The 15467-nt window shown below is 34.1% G+C and overlaps 1 protein-coding gene across 1 annotated transcript; it reads right to left on the minus strand.

Moving 5' to 3' along the window:
* Positions 1-3604: 3604 nt before the first annotated feature.
* Positions 3605-11004, minus strand: HELRODRAFT_67876 (hypothetical protein; the record flags this gene model as incomplete). Its single annotated transcript, XM_009026902.1, has 13 exons — positions 3605-3748; positions 3832-3919; positions 4233-4306; positions 4702-4755; positions 5393-5518; positions 6246-6319; positions 6810-6898; positions 7106-7127; positions 7332-7431; positions 7878-7950; positions 8487-8542; positions 10489-10542; positions 10879-11004. The coding sequence occupies 13 exons, from the start codon at positions 11002-11004 to the stop codon at positions 3605-3607; spliced, it is 1080 nt and encodes a 359-aa protein (XP_009025150.1).
* Between the last annotated feature and the right edge of the window lie 4463 nt (positions 11005-15467).

The following is a 15467-nucleotide window of genomic DNA, read 5'->3' on the forward strand; positions in this document are numbered from 1 at the left end:
GTTACTTGGCTCGCCGATATAGCTCACATCGTGATGTGTTTAAATGTGAACTTTCTGGCACGCCACAACATTTATCAGTTTAAAAGGAGATGATTTCAAAAGGGGGGGACAAGTTGTTTGTTCAGCAAGAGACATCCAACTGATCACTGGATGTGGCCCTGTTTCTCGAGCGTGTCAGGAAGTTAAAGGGCCGAGACACTCGTTGACGGAAACTCTTCCTCTGAAGACTCTCGCTGAACGCTTCTTATGTTCGAGTTTCTACACTACATACAAACAAGTATACACATCGTGCAAATATTACGATGTACGTGTGAGTGTACAAAAATACGAAATATACACACATTCAAACGCTGAAACACTTAAAAATATACAACTTTATACAATTATAAAACCCTGGAATTAAAATACATCAGCTAGCGGTCGAACGGTTTAATGGCATGCATGTTTGTGTGTATATTTGTTTAAATGTGTATGTGTGTGCATATATGTAAGTGTGTATCTATGTTTGTATATGTGTATACACGTATGTATATTTGTGTTTTATGTATGCATATTGTATTTGTGGTTGTGTATAAATCCGGCGAGCATGCATAAAAAATATGTACTAAGCTAGAAAATAAATACATATTGCAATTAGTGTCCGTGTGTTTGTTTGTGTGTCTGTGTGTATGTGTGTGTCTGTGATGTCTGTGTATATATATATATGTATATATATATATACGTACGCATGTATATATATGTGTGTGTGTTTATATGAGTGATAGCAAGTATGTTTGCTTTTGGATTGTTCATCCATCCAAATAGACAGATGAATGAAGGAATTGGATAAATAGATGAATGAATGAATATATGAATGAACGAATTGATAAATAGATAGATTGATGGATAAATATTTAGAGGGATATACGAATAATAGTTAGAAGAAATGAAATGAAATGATCTTATATTCAACAACAATCAAAATGGAAGAATGTATATCTAAAATGAATAGATGGATGAATGATATGGATGGATGGATAGATGAGTGTATGGATGGATGAATAAAATGGATGGATGGAAGCAGAGAAGCATGCGTACTGGAGCACAAATTTAGGTAGACAATGAAACCTGTCTGACGATACAAAGGACCTTTTGTGTTGGTCCTTGAATAATGAATGCAATCTTAACACCGGACAACCTCACGTATGTACGTATGTATGCATGTTTGTATGTATGTTTGTATGTATGTTTGTATGTATGTATGTTTGTATGTATGTTTGTAAGTATGTTTGTATGTATGTTTGTATGTATGTATGTTTGTATGTACGTATGTATGTATGTTTGTATGTATGTTTGTATTTATGTATGTTTGTAAGTATGTTTGTATGTATGTTTGTATGTATGTTTGTAAGTATGTTTGTATGTATGTTTGCATGTATGTTTGTATTTATGTATGTTTGTATGTATGTTTGTATGTATGTATGTTTGTATGTATGTAGGTATGTTTGTATGTATGCTTTTATGTAGTTATATATTCTTATGTGCCTATTTATTCACATACATGGCTCTGTGTCTTTTTGTTGTTTTTCGTTTTTGTATTTTTTTTTATAAACGTACAATCATACATACGCACACATACAAACACACACGTACACACACATACACACACACAGACATACACACGCAAACACACATAAAACAAACAAGCATATTTTTTACGTTCAGTTATTTTTTCAGAAGAACCCTGGTTTCATCTGCACAGATGCCCGTACGTTGTGTTGTATGTGCGTGCGTGTATGTACGTGTGTACATTTGTGTGTGTGTATGTAAGTTTGTACACAAACAATTTGTACATTTATACTGTGTATATTTGTTTTGTATTTATGTATGTTTATAAAAAATTCAAATATATATTATTTTCCTTCTAGCAATGAGTTTTTTTTTACCATCAGTTTAACGTATAACTAAACTCAGAAAGACATAAAGACACTCATATACACACACATACATACACAGACACACACATACACACACACATACACACACACATACACGCACAAACACACACATAAACAAGTCGTAGAAGCTTACTTATGTCCGAATAGCATTGCTTTCATGGCGAATGTTATTTATAAGTGACTCCTGGGAAGGAAGGCGCCACCATTATCATCATCATCATTATCTTCATCATCATCATCATCATCCTCTTCCTCATCATCATTATCATCATCATCAATATTGTTATCACTATGAATATCGGCGTCGCCATCATCATCAAACATCATCTTCAAATTGAAACAACTGTTTAAAAACTTTTCTTCAAAAATAACGAGTAGAAAAAATATATAGATATATATAAATATTTTTATTTATGTGCGTGTGTGCGTGTGTTGTGTGTATATATATGTGTGTGTGCGTGTGTGTGTGTGCGTGTGTGTGTGTGTGTGTGTGTGTGTGTTAAACATGTGATTACATGTCCAGCACATTTTACTCGTAACACGAAAGCTAGAGATAGAATAAAAGAGACGACAATGATTGTGATGATGAAGATATGATGATTGTAGCGATAATGATGATAAAATTTATAATAATATTAATAATAATAATAATATTATTATTAATATTAATAATAATAACAAAAATTGTAATAGTAATTAACTCGAGGTTGATGTTGATGATGGTTTTCCACTGTTTAAAAAACGAAACTGTATTGATATGTGCATATCGAAACAAACAAACAAACGAACGAACGAACGAACAAACAAACAAACAAACAAACAAATATTTAGAAAAACAAAATACATATATGTATATATACATATGTATGTATATAAACATAAATATATATTGCATATATGGAAATGTACACAGACATATAAACACAATCACAACGAGAGAGAGAGAGAGAAAAAAAAATATATATATATTCCTTTGATTTAATCCGAAAAGAAAATGAATTCGTATTTAAAACTATAATTTTTATTGTGGCGTTATTATTATTATTGTTGTTACTGTTACTGTTGTTGTTTTGTTGTTGTTGTTGTTGTTGATGATGACGTCACTAAAACTGCTCCCTCTCTAGACAAGATGGTGATATACCGTCACTGACTGAAGTTCGTCTACAAATCAAAATAGAAATGACGTCATCGTCATCATTATCATTATTACTATTATTATTAGATTATTATTATCATCATCATCATCATCAAAACCTCTTAACCGTGCTTTCATTGAACAGCTTTGGTATAGAATTCGACTTCGTCTGAGAGAAGACCGCCATGTTCTTTCTCTGTCGATCCCTCAATAGACATCCGCTTCCGGTCTTTTTGGCGCCAATTTTGTCGAAGTCGTTGTTCATGGAAATGTCAAAGATGGCGTACGGGTTTTTGAAGCTTTTTTGTCTCATAATCTTTTTTACTAGGATCTGATGAAGTTAGATGATTGGTTGGCTCATTCATTCGTTCGTTCGTTCATTCGTTCGTTCATTCATTCATTCATTCATTCATTCATTCATTCATTCATTCATTCATTCATTCATTCATTCATTCATTCATTCATTCATTCATTCATTCATTCATTCATTCATTCATTCATTCATTCATTCATCTAACAATTCATTCATTCATCATCTGCTAACCAGTGTAGCTATTCTGGGAACAGCTTTAACGCAGTTCTTAACATCGTCAGCGCTTACAGTAACTAGAGCTTGACAATTCTCTAGCTCGCTAATTAGCGGCTCGCTACCACTTTTCGTCAGCCATGGGTGAATCTATGATTTTTTGGAATTTCAAACTTTGAAAATGGATGAAAAAATGGATGGAAATGGGTGATTTGTGTGTAATTTTAATTTACTTTAACTTTATCCAGTGTTATTCTGGTGGATGGTGCTTTTGCTAGCATTCTCGTAAGGAGATCTTTTAGATGATCACTAATTTCAATCCTACTTTTGTTTGTATGTGTGTGTTTGTATGTGTGTGTTTGTATGTGTGTGTGTGTGTGTGTGTTTGTATGTGTGTGTGTGGCTTTGTATAGATGTTTGCCTGCGTATATTCATTAGTTTGTTTGTATTTAAGCTTACTCTAATGTAATAACATTTTATTCAACATTTATTCATCTTATTAAAAATAAATCTATATTAAATAGTAATTATAAATAAAAATAATTATAACTAGAATTAACTATAATTAAATTATTTATTAATAAGTATATAAATGAATAATAATGAAATATGTTTAGAAATTTTAAATAGAGACTTTTCTTTGAAGGATGGAGCCTCAATAAGAATTTTCTTATGCAGTCCCATAATATTCTCGTCGTGAAATGGAACCTGAAAATTATACCGATAATTATGATAATTATAATAATAATTATTATTGAGATTAATATTATAATAGTAGTAGTAGTAATAGTAGTGGTAGTAGTAGTGATAGTAGTAGTACTGGTAGTAGTAGTAGTGGTAGTAGTAGTAGTGGTAGTAGTAGTAGTGGTAGTAGTAGTAGTAGAAGAAGCTGTGGTAGCAGCAGTAGCAGCAGCTGTAGTAGAAATTTATCTCGAGAACATAAATATTTCATCGCCACTTGGCGAATAAAAAGTAAAAAAATAAACAAAAAATGAAATAATTTTTAGAATAATATAAAATAATAAAAATAATAAAAATAATAAAACAATAATAATAAAATAATATAATAATAGTAATAAAATAATATAATAATAAAAATAAACCTTTCCGAATACGAAACAATACAGGGTAATTCCCATGGCCCAGACATCAGTAGCCTGTTATGATATTTTTGTTTTTGTTGTTGTTGTTGATGATGATGTTGTTGATGATGATGTTGTTGATGTTGTTGTTGTTGTTGATGATGTTGTTGTTGATGATGATGATGTTGTTGATGATGATGATGTTGATGATGATGTTGTTGATGATGATGTTGTTGATGATGTTGTTGTTGTTGATGATGTTGTTGATGATGATGTTGTTGATGATGATGTTGTTGATGATGATGTTGTTGATGTTGTTGTTGTTGTTGTTGTTGTTGAGGGCTGGTGTCCGTCCGTCGTGTTATTGATTTATCGATTGCAAAGATGAGTGAGACGATGTAAGCGCGGTTTAATGACCGGACATTTGGATGTAAGGACGAGTGAATGAATGAATGAACGAACGAACGAACGAACGAACGAACGAACGAATGAATGAATGAATGAATAAAGAATGAATAAAGAATGAACAAATGAATAAACGAACGGGGAATTAATTGTAAAGCAAATTAATTACCTATAAAATGTAAAAAAGATGAATCTAATAATCTTAAAAACAGCCAATCAGTGAGCCAGCCAGCGAAAAACCAACCAATCAAACAAACACCTAACCAACCATCCAATCACCATTCAGTCAACCATCCAATCAGCAAACCTTCCCGGAAAAACTTCCTCGCCCTTCCACCAAAGCTTCAGGGGCGATAAAAGCAGGCGTACCAACCGTATTTGTTAGCTGCAAGTCTGTGCCAATGAACTCATCACTGACTCCAAAATCACATATCTATGGTGATGATGATGATGATGACAGTGATGATGGTGATGATGGCGGTGACGATGGTGTTGATAATAGTAGTAGTGATGATGAATGAAGGATTGAATTAGTTACGAAGGGGGAATAAAAGAACCAGTAAAAGGCTAAAAATGAAGGAATGGATGAGATATGTATGTTCAAGGAATAAAAAAATTCAATTGTGTAATAAGATACATATCACACATACACATACACACACACACACACACACACACGAACAAACAAACAAGTGTATTCACACATACAGACATACATATAGAGCATATAACATGACGATGCTGAGAGCTAAAAATAGAATTACCAGGCTAAAAATACCTCAAGGAAACATAAAAATAAGACCGGTATTACCGCTGGCTAAAAATAAATTATGGGAAATGGAAATCCCAAATGTATGCACTTGTATGCCCGAATGTATTGCACATGCAGTGTATGTATGCTTTGTGTGTCATGTTTTGTTTATCATGTTTCGTACATTGTATGTAAGTTTGTGTTGTTTAGCACGTGCGTCTTTTGTGTCATGTAAATTGGTGATGATAACGACGATGATGATGATGATGATGACGACGATGACGATGATGATGATGATGATGTTGACCAAAACAAAAATAATAACAAAGAACAAATAAAAACAAAGAACTAATAAATACAAAGAATTAATAAAAACAAAGAACAGACAGCACGCATTATCACGTGATACCTTAATCCTGCCAGAGTCACTCAACAATAGGTTGGATGGTTTGATATCACGATGTATGATCTTCTGGAAATGTACTGTGAATGAGTGAATGAATGAATGAACAAACGAACGAACGAATGAACAAACGAATGAACGAAAGAACGAACGAACGAACTAATGAATTAATTAATGAAACGGAGAAGGAGGGAATAATGGAGAGAGTTAAATCAAATTAATAACGAAAACAGGCGAACAATAAAACGGTTGAATGAGTTTAAATGATACTTAATTACTATCATCGCCATACCATCGTCATCATCGTCGTCATCATCATCGTCATCATCATTACAATTAATGATAATAAAATAAAAAAGCCATGAATGATTAAATAAGAAGGTTCTGCTACTGCTGCCAATAAATTAAATTAGCAGAGAGGGAAAGAACTGAAAAATTATTGTGAGAAGAGAAAGAGAGAGAGAAAGAGAGAGAGAGAGAGAGAGAGAGAGAGAAAGAGAGAGTAAAAGAAAAAAAATTACACCGGTAAAATACTAATTTGTGTATGCAAATGCAATCACATGGACTAACGGTATTCTATACCAAGAACGACGTCTCGGAAGTACAATCTGGATACCTCCTCAGATAGTGGGGTGTCTGTCGGTACATCTAGAACACAACTGCGGTGGTTTTGTGTTTCGATTCGTTTCGTTTTGTTTCGTTCCAATTCGAAATAGTTTTGGTGTTGAATGTGTATTTATATGGTTTTTGTGTATACGTGTGTATATGAATGTGTGTGTGTACATGTGTGTATGCACGAGTTTGTTTGTTTAAAAATTTAAAAAAAAATTGTATATGAAGATTTTGTGGAATTCTATGAGTCTAACCCTCTTTCGACGAATTCGAAAGCTGAAAAAAAATTAAATAATTTTTTATTTTATTTTAAAATTATCTGATTGATTCTTAAGAAGGCAAACATCGAAATGGAAATTTGGTATGTCAAATCATTTTTTATATTATAATTGGAGAAAAAATACACGCCGTGACGTTTGAAGTCATGTGATTTTAAAATAAACCAAAGACCAAAAATACAAAATATAAATAAAATCCCACCCAAATATATAGGATCTTCTTCCGGATCGTCGAGAACTTCGATTAGGCGGACGATATTCGGATGGTCTAACTTTTTCAAAATGGCGATTTCCCGGTAGACCTGATGATGACGATGAAGATGATGATGATGATGATAATGGTGAGAATGAAGATGATGATGATGGTGATGATTGATTACGATCGTTAGTGTTATTAGCAGCTGTAATAGAAGTAGTAATAGTAGTCGCAGAAATAGCAGTAGTAGCAGCTGTAGCAGCTGTGGTAGTAGTAGTAATAGTAGTAGTAATAGTAGTAGTAGTAGTAGTAGTAGTAGTTGTAGTAGTAGTAGTAGTAGTAGTAGAAATAGCAGTAGAATCATCATCATCATCATCGTCATCATTATCAGATATAAGTAGTTAATATTCAATAACCGTAATGACGTATCAGATAACATTGCATTAATTAAATTCAAAACGACGGTGATGACGATGACGACAACGATGATGATGATAATAATAATAACAATAATAATAATAATAAAATGATAATAATAATAATTAATGAGACCTGCTCCAGCGGGCAGCCAACCACACCGTGCGACATTCTCATTGGCGGACAGGGCCGATTATTATTATTATTACTAATATTATTTAGGCTAGTAGTAGCCGTTGTAGTAGTGGTAGCGGCTGTGGTAGCGGCTGTGGTAGCGGCTGTGGTAGCGGCTGTGGTAGCGGCTGTGGTAGCGGCTGTGGTAGCGGCTGTGGCGGGTAACGCAAATTTGGATGCTGGTTTCGAGAAGAAATTCCCTGTAAGGTTACAATTGAAACCAAAAACTTATTCGCCACCATCATCATTACCGCCATCATCATCATCATCATCATTATCATCATCACCCTATCATCATCATCTTCATCATCACCATTGTCATCGTCATCATCATCGTCACTTTCATCATTATCATCATCATCACCAGGCCACTCTGGCCACCGGTATTATTTTATTGCAGAGAAACCTAGGTCATAAATCATATGATGACGATGATGATGATGATGACGACGACGATGATGATGATGATGAGGAGGAGGAGGACGTGAATGATAATGGTGATGGTAGTGGTGATGATGACGATATCAAAAGAGTAGCGAAGTGACATTTTTTCAGAAATTGAAAATTGACCAACTGTAAAAGCCAGCCTTCTTTCGTAGCTTCTTCTTTGACAGTATTTTCATTGCCTGGATCGTGGCGTCATCATCATCATCATCATCAGTATCATCACCATCATCATCAACGTCATCGTCATCATCGCTATCAGAAGCGACATCTTCGTCCTCGTTGTCGTTCTTATTATTACACTCTAGCGTCTGAAATGCTCTCATCAGAGTTAATGCAAGGTGACATGTCTAATGAAAGGAAAAATTGAACGAACGAACGTACAAACGAACGAACAAAAGAATAAACGAACGAACGAACGAATGAATAAATGGATGAACGAACGAACGAATGAATGAATGGATGAACGAACGAACGAATGAACGAACGAATGAATGAATTGGTAGATGCATGGATGAACAAACGAATGACTGAATAACTATACGTAAAATATGAAAAAAATTTATATATAATTGAATTTTGAAAACATACTAAAACATACAAAAAACATACAAAACACATGCAAAAAAAACATACAAAGAAATACAAACTCAATTCCAACCGCGATACAAAAGACGTGGAAAGTTGAATGAAGCGAGCAAATGCAGTGTGAAGATTTAACGTGAAAAAATAGCTTTAACCCTACCTATCATAAATACAATTTACTTTCACACACTCACATACACATACACACACACATATACATACATACACGCACATACACACATACAGCGTAAGGCAGAATCATACTTTTATTATATTTCAATTCAAAATCAAATTTATGAGAATGGAAATTGACTTTCACATAAATTTTAAAATAGAAATTCACGGGTTCATAAAATGATTTGAAAATTTTGAAAATAAAATCATTCATTTTAAAAAGAACTGCATGTATAAGAGGTGGGTAAATTTTGCTGTGAGGGCCGCACTGAGAACTATATTACCTTTGAAGAGCCGCCGTACTTAAATAGCAAATTTTTTCGACCCGGGGTAGAATTTTTTAACTTTTGTGGCTCCTTTTTATCCTTTTTTGGTCACAATGTCTGACTGACAACCATTTTTTCGCGGGCCGCATAAAATAGCTTCATAGCCGCATAGTATATATGAGTCTCTAAACCATAATTTTAACAACTATAAATATGATATTTTTAACAGCAACATTTCAGAAGAATAAGATCGTGAATGATTACATACATGAAGGAATAAACAATTAAATGAATGAATGAATGAACGAACGAATGAATAAATAAATGAACGAACGAACGAATAAATGAATGAATGAAAGAACAAATTAAGAAAGGATGAATAGATGGGCGGTCTGTCGGACGTAAATTTACTAATCTGTTAGGGCTCATTAATTCAGCTACATTACATAATACAATCCACTTTCTCTCAGTCACTCAATTTTCTTTTTCTTTGTTCTTCTCTCTCTCTTTCTTTTTTTTTCTCTCTCTCTTTTTCTCTCTCTTTCTCATTTTATCTTTTCATTCCTCTCTGTTTATCTTCAACATCAACCTACATCCATCTGTACGCTCGCATACACACACATTACGTACACAATGGCTGTATAATTATTGCTAGTAGAAGCAGTAGCAATAGTAGTAGCAGCAGTAGTAGTGGTAGTGGTGGTAGCGGTGGTGGTGGTGGTAGCTGTAGTAGCAGCAGGAAACGTATTCGTTGTAAAAGAGGTAATTAAATGCTAATTGATGTTTTTCGCTTGATAGATCTATTAGATGTAATGTGATTGTGTGCATGTGTGTGTGTGTGCGCATGTGTGTGTGTGTGTGTTATGAATGCATGCATGAATGAATGATGTGTATGAACGAATGAATTAACAAACAAACAAACAATCAATCAAACGAACAAACAAATTAACGAACGAAAAATTATTAATTGAATGAATGTATAAAAGAATGCCTGAATGAATGCTTGAATGAATGAATGCTTGAATGAATGAATGAGTGAATGAATGAATGAGTGAATGAATGAATGAGTGAATGAATGAATGAGTGAATGAAGGAGTACTTACATAATGAGTGTCGTCTTGTTCGTTGTACGCCAATTTGACAACCCCATACGATCCCTTCAGTTATTTTCACATTTTTGAAAGATGACCGATTGAATGAATGAATGAATGTAGAAGAGATAAATGAATGAATGAATGAATGAACGAATGAATGAACGAATGAGTGAATGAATGAATAATTGAGTTGAATCCTTTTAATTTATTGAACCAATCAGCCAACCGATCAATTAGTCGGACAAAAAATTAACTTTCAATTTTACAAATTGACCAATTGAATGAACGATCGTACGAATGAATAAAAGAAGCATTGGGTGAATGGATGAATCAATGAACAAACAAATGAACGAATGAGGAAATAAATGAATGAATGAATCAATCAATCAATCAGCTAACTTTCCCGATCTCATCTTTCAGTTTATATTGATTCAGCAGCGTCCATCCATCTTCACTTTCTACAATCGACAACCGCCGCGTCTCTCGCGTCGGCTGTCGCGTCAGAATCGCCGTAGTAGTAACCATAGCAGCAGCAGTAGTGGTCGTACTAGTAGTAGCAGCAGCAGTAGTAGTGGTAGTAATAGTAGCAGCAGTAGCAGTGGCTGTAGTAGTAGTGGCAGCAGTAGCAGCAGCAGTAGTGGTCGTAGTAGTAGCAGCAGCAGCAGCAGCAGTAGTGGTCGTAGTAGTAGTAGCAGCAGCAGCAGTAGTGGTCGTAGTAGTAGCAGCAGCAGTAGTAGTAGTGGTCGTAGCTGTAGTAGTAGCAGTAGTAGTAGTAGAAGATTTATAAGTGGCTGCCTCAACGGTAAATAGCCAATTTGATGCAGGTTTCATAGAAAGCACTGATGACGACCGTGACGATGACGATGTAGTAGCTGTGGTACCGGTGCAAGTGATGACGTCATGACTTGAGAGGATGCAATCGGACTTCCGGCAAGTATTCAGCTGCTGCCCGCTCTCGCCCACGTGATCAAGTGAGTAGTGATTATGATGATGACGACGACGAAGATTATTATTATTATTATTATTGTAAATATTTTCACTTTTGAGATTATTAATTCGAAATATGACGCCAGACTCGCCAAACAGCTGTCGACTTCCGCCAGCAGTTGAGGAAATGACGTCACGACGAAAGATGGATGGATGGTCGAAATCTTTTTTTTTACCATCAACATCATTATCATCACCATCATTTTTATGGTTATCTTCATTATCATTTCTTTCATCACTTGGCTGTTGTTGACGACGACGATGATGATGACAAGCCTGTAAACGTGTAATATTGAATCGTACTCATACATACATACATACATACATACATACATACATACATACATACATACATACATACATACATACATACACACATACATACATACATACACACATACATACATACATACATACAATGCATTGACAGAGGTGTTTCTTGACGCACGTATGAATCTGTGAAGAGAAAAGAGCTGGAAATACAAAGAAGGAAACAAATGGAAGAAAGAGAGAGAAGAAAGAATGAATTATTAGAGAGAGAGAGAAAATGAAAAAGAGAGAGGCATGCATAATAAATAGAGAAAGAGAGAGAGAGAGAGAGATTAACGCGGGTGGGTAGTAGGTAATAAAATGAAACCGTGTTTCATGTTTACACTAGACGGAGACAATGATGTCGAAGATGACGATGAGGATAATAATAATAATTATAATAATAATAATAATAATTATAATAATTATAATAATTATAATAATTATAATAATAATAATAATTATAATACTTCTACTACTAATAATAATAACGATGACGATAATGATCACAGTCATACTAATAGCAATGATATTTTTTTTTAAATTAATACTTAATAAAGATGATGATGACGACGATGACGATGATGATGATAATGACGTAGAATTCATTCTGTGAGTGACGTAAAGGCGCGCCAACAGGTAAATAAATCAACTCACGTGATAGTCGTTTTGGTGTCTTTGGCCACGTAAATTATTTAGATTTTCAGTTCTTTGTTGTTGTAGTTGTTGCTGTTGTTGTTGACTGGGATGATGTTGTAGTAGTTGAGTGAATAAGACATTAGTCTTGTTGTTATTATTGTTATTGTTATGCCTCTGTTTATGGCGGTCTAAATGCTCTAAATAAGTCTTTGGTCGAAAGAATTGTAACGATGATGATGATGGTGGTGGTGAAGTTGCTGGAGCCGCTACTACAGATGGTGATGAAGTCGTTGCGGTTGAGGAAAATGATGATGACGAGGAAGATGTTGTTGTTGTTGTTGTTGCTGCTGCTGCTGTTGTTGCTGTTGTTGTTGTTAATGGCGACGAAGTTAAAATTGGCATTGTTGAATGTAGTGCTGTCAATTGTAAAGAAGATGAATATTGTTGTTGTTGATTTTGTTGATGTTGATTTTGTTGATGTTGTTGTTGTTGATGTTGTTGTTGGTATTGTTGATGTTGTTGATAAAATTGCAGCTGACGTTGCTGCTGTTGTTGCGGCTGTCGTTGAAACTGATTTGAATTTTGTTGATGTTGTTGTCGTGGCTGATGTATTTGTTGTTGTTGTTGGTGTGGTTGTTGTTGTTGTTGTTGCTGTGGTTGTTGTTTATTTCCCGTAAACACACTCTTTCCATAGTCAGCGCATCTAAAAATTAAATTCGTCAAAAGTTGAAATTGTTGTCAACCAGCACAAAAAGCTTTTAAATTTTATTATTATTTACTACTACAACTACTACTACAGCTACAACAACTACTACTACTACTACTACAACTACAACAACAACAACTACTACAACAACTACTACTACAATAACAACTACTACAACAACTACTACTACAATTACAACTACAACTATACAGCTACTACAACAACTACTACTACTGTTACTACAACTACAACTACTTGTGTTGCTACTACTACTACCACTGCTGCTGCTTTTTCATATATATAGAATGATACAGAGCAATAGAAACAGACGGACGGATGGACAGAGAGAGAGAGAGAGAGAGAGAGAGAGAGAGAGAGAGAGAGAGAGACATTAAATTAAAGAATTTAAATATTTAAATATAGGCGTGAATTTAATTTTCAAAGATGCCAGCCACCAGCACAGGCACCCTATATTATAACTATTCTATTTGTTATTATTATTATTGTTACACTTCTTCTTCTTTTTCTTCTTCCTCTTCTTCTTCTTCTTATTATTATTATTATTATTATTTCCGTCATTTGCTAAGATCACTTACGTCAGTAAATAATTCAAGAGAAGTCAATTTTCATCCGCTAATTTGAAAAAAAATTGTTCTTCAGTTAATTTTGAAAAATTTCTAACTTCCGTTACAGAGACCCCTGTTTCATTCATCATAATAACACTACTACTACTACTACAACTAATAATAATAACAACAACAATAATAATAATAACAACAACAATAATAATAATAACAACAACAATAATAATAATAAAAAAAATGATGACGACGACGAGGCAGGCATTCAAAATGGGCACAAACCATTAAAGCATCCGCTCTACAACGATTGTCAGAATTTTAAATGCCGCCATTGGGATGCTTTGAGAAGAAGAGAGAGATAGAAATAGATAGATAGAGAGAGAAAGAGAGAGAGAGAGAGGAGAAAAAATTAGAGCAAACAATAAAAACTTGAAGTATTATGAAATAAGAGAATCGATCGAACAAACGAAAAAGAACGAATAATGTGAAATAAATTCAAAACATGTAGAAAAATAATTCTCATTTTTACAATTTAAAGATTGAAACGTAAAAGTTTTTTGCAATTGTTAGAAAAAAAGTAAAAAATAATCAGAAACAAATTACTAAACCAAATTTATGGTCTATAAACATAGGTATGCACGATGTGGATTCGCAGAAGAAAAAAAATACAAATTGATGTATGTCTGTTTGTATGTTTGTATGTTGGTATGTTTGTACGTATATGTATGTATGTATATGTGCGTGCGTGTGTGTGTTTGTGCGTGCGCGCGTGTGTATTTGTGTGTGTGTGTATGTTTGTTTATTTTACGCAATTATGTTCAGTATTTTCGGCATTAATACGCGTTCTGTAAATATTTCTGCGTCTGTAAATAGCATGCAAGTAACATAAACATGCGTTATGTTGCTGCTTATGTGGCAAAATTACTGCTAGTGGTAGCAGCAGCAGTAGTAGTAGCAGTAGTGGTAATAGTAGTAGTAGTAGTAGTAGTAGTAGTAGTTGTTGTTGTTGTTAGTAGTAGTAGTAGTAGTAATCGAAGCAGTAGTAGTAGTAGTAGTAGTAGTAGTAATAGTAGTAGTAGTAGTAGTAGAAGTAGTAGTAGTAGTAGTAGTGTACTAGTCATCATCATTATCATCATCTCGATCGTTAGTATAACGCGATCTGCGGATTTAAAAAAAAATTAATTGAGATTGAAAGCGTTACAAATTTGTGCAAATCATTGGGTGGTGGTGGTGGTGGTGATGTTGTTGTTGTTGATGATGTTGATAATGATGAAGACGACGACGATGATGACGATGATGATGACGATGATGATGACGATGATGATGACGATGATGATAATAATGATCGGTATAATGCCAATATTATTAGTAATAGTAATGATATATTTTCGAGAGAAAGAAAATTTTAAACATTTTTCCGACGGTTTTCAAGCCTCTTAAAATGCATTAAGTTTTTGAGATAATCGTCATGACATTCATCGTCATAGTCGTCATCATTATCATCATCCTCATTGCCATCCTGATAATTTACCACCATCAGTAGCAGTAGTGGCAGTACTACGTTCATCACCATAACTTACTCACCTAAAATTTGGCGATGCTGATGACAAAGATGTTGTTGAGTTTGTTATCTTCGAGGTTGTTACTGCTATTGTTGTTGCTGATGGTAGTGATGATAGTGAGGATGATGTTGTTGTTGTTGTTGTTGATGATGGTGTTGTTGTTAATGATGATGATGATGGTGATGATGATGTTGATGTTGTTGT

The sequence above is a fragment of the Helobdella robusta genome (genome assembly GCF_000326865.2).
Source record: "Helobdella robusta unplaced genomic scaffold HELROscaffold_5, whole genome shotgun sequence".
Classification (NCBI taxonomy): domain Eukaryota; kingdom Metazoa; phylum Annelida; class Clitellata; order Rhynchobdellida; family Glossiphoniidae; genus Helobdella; species Helobdella robusta.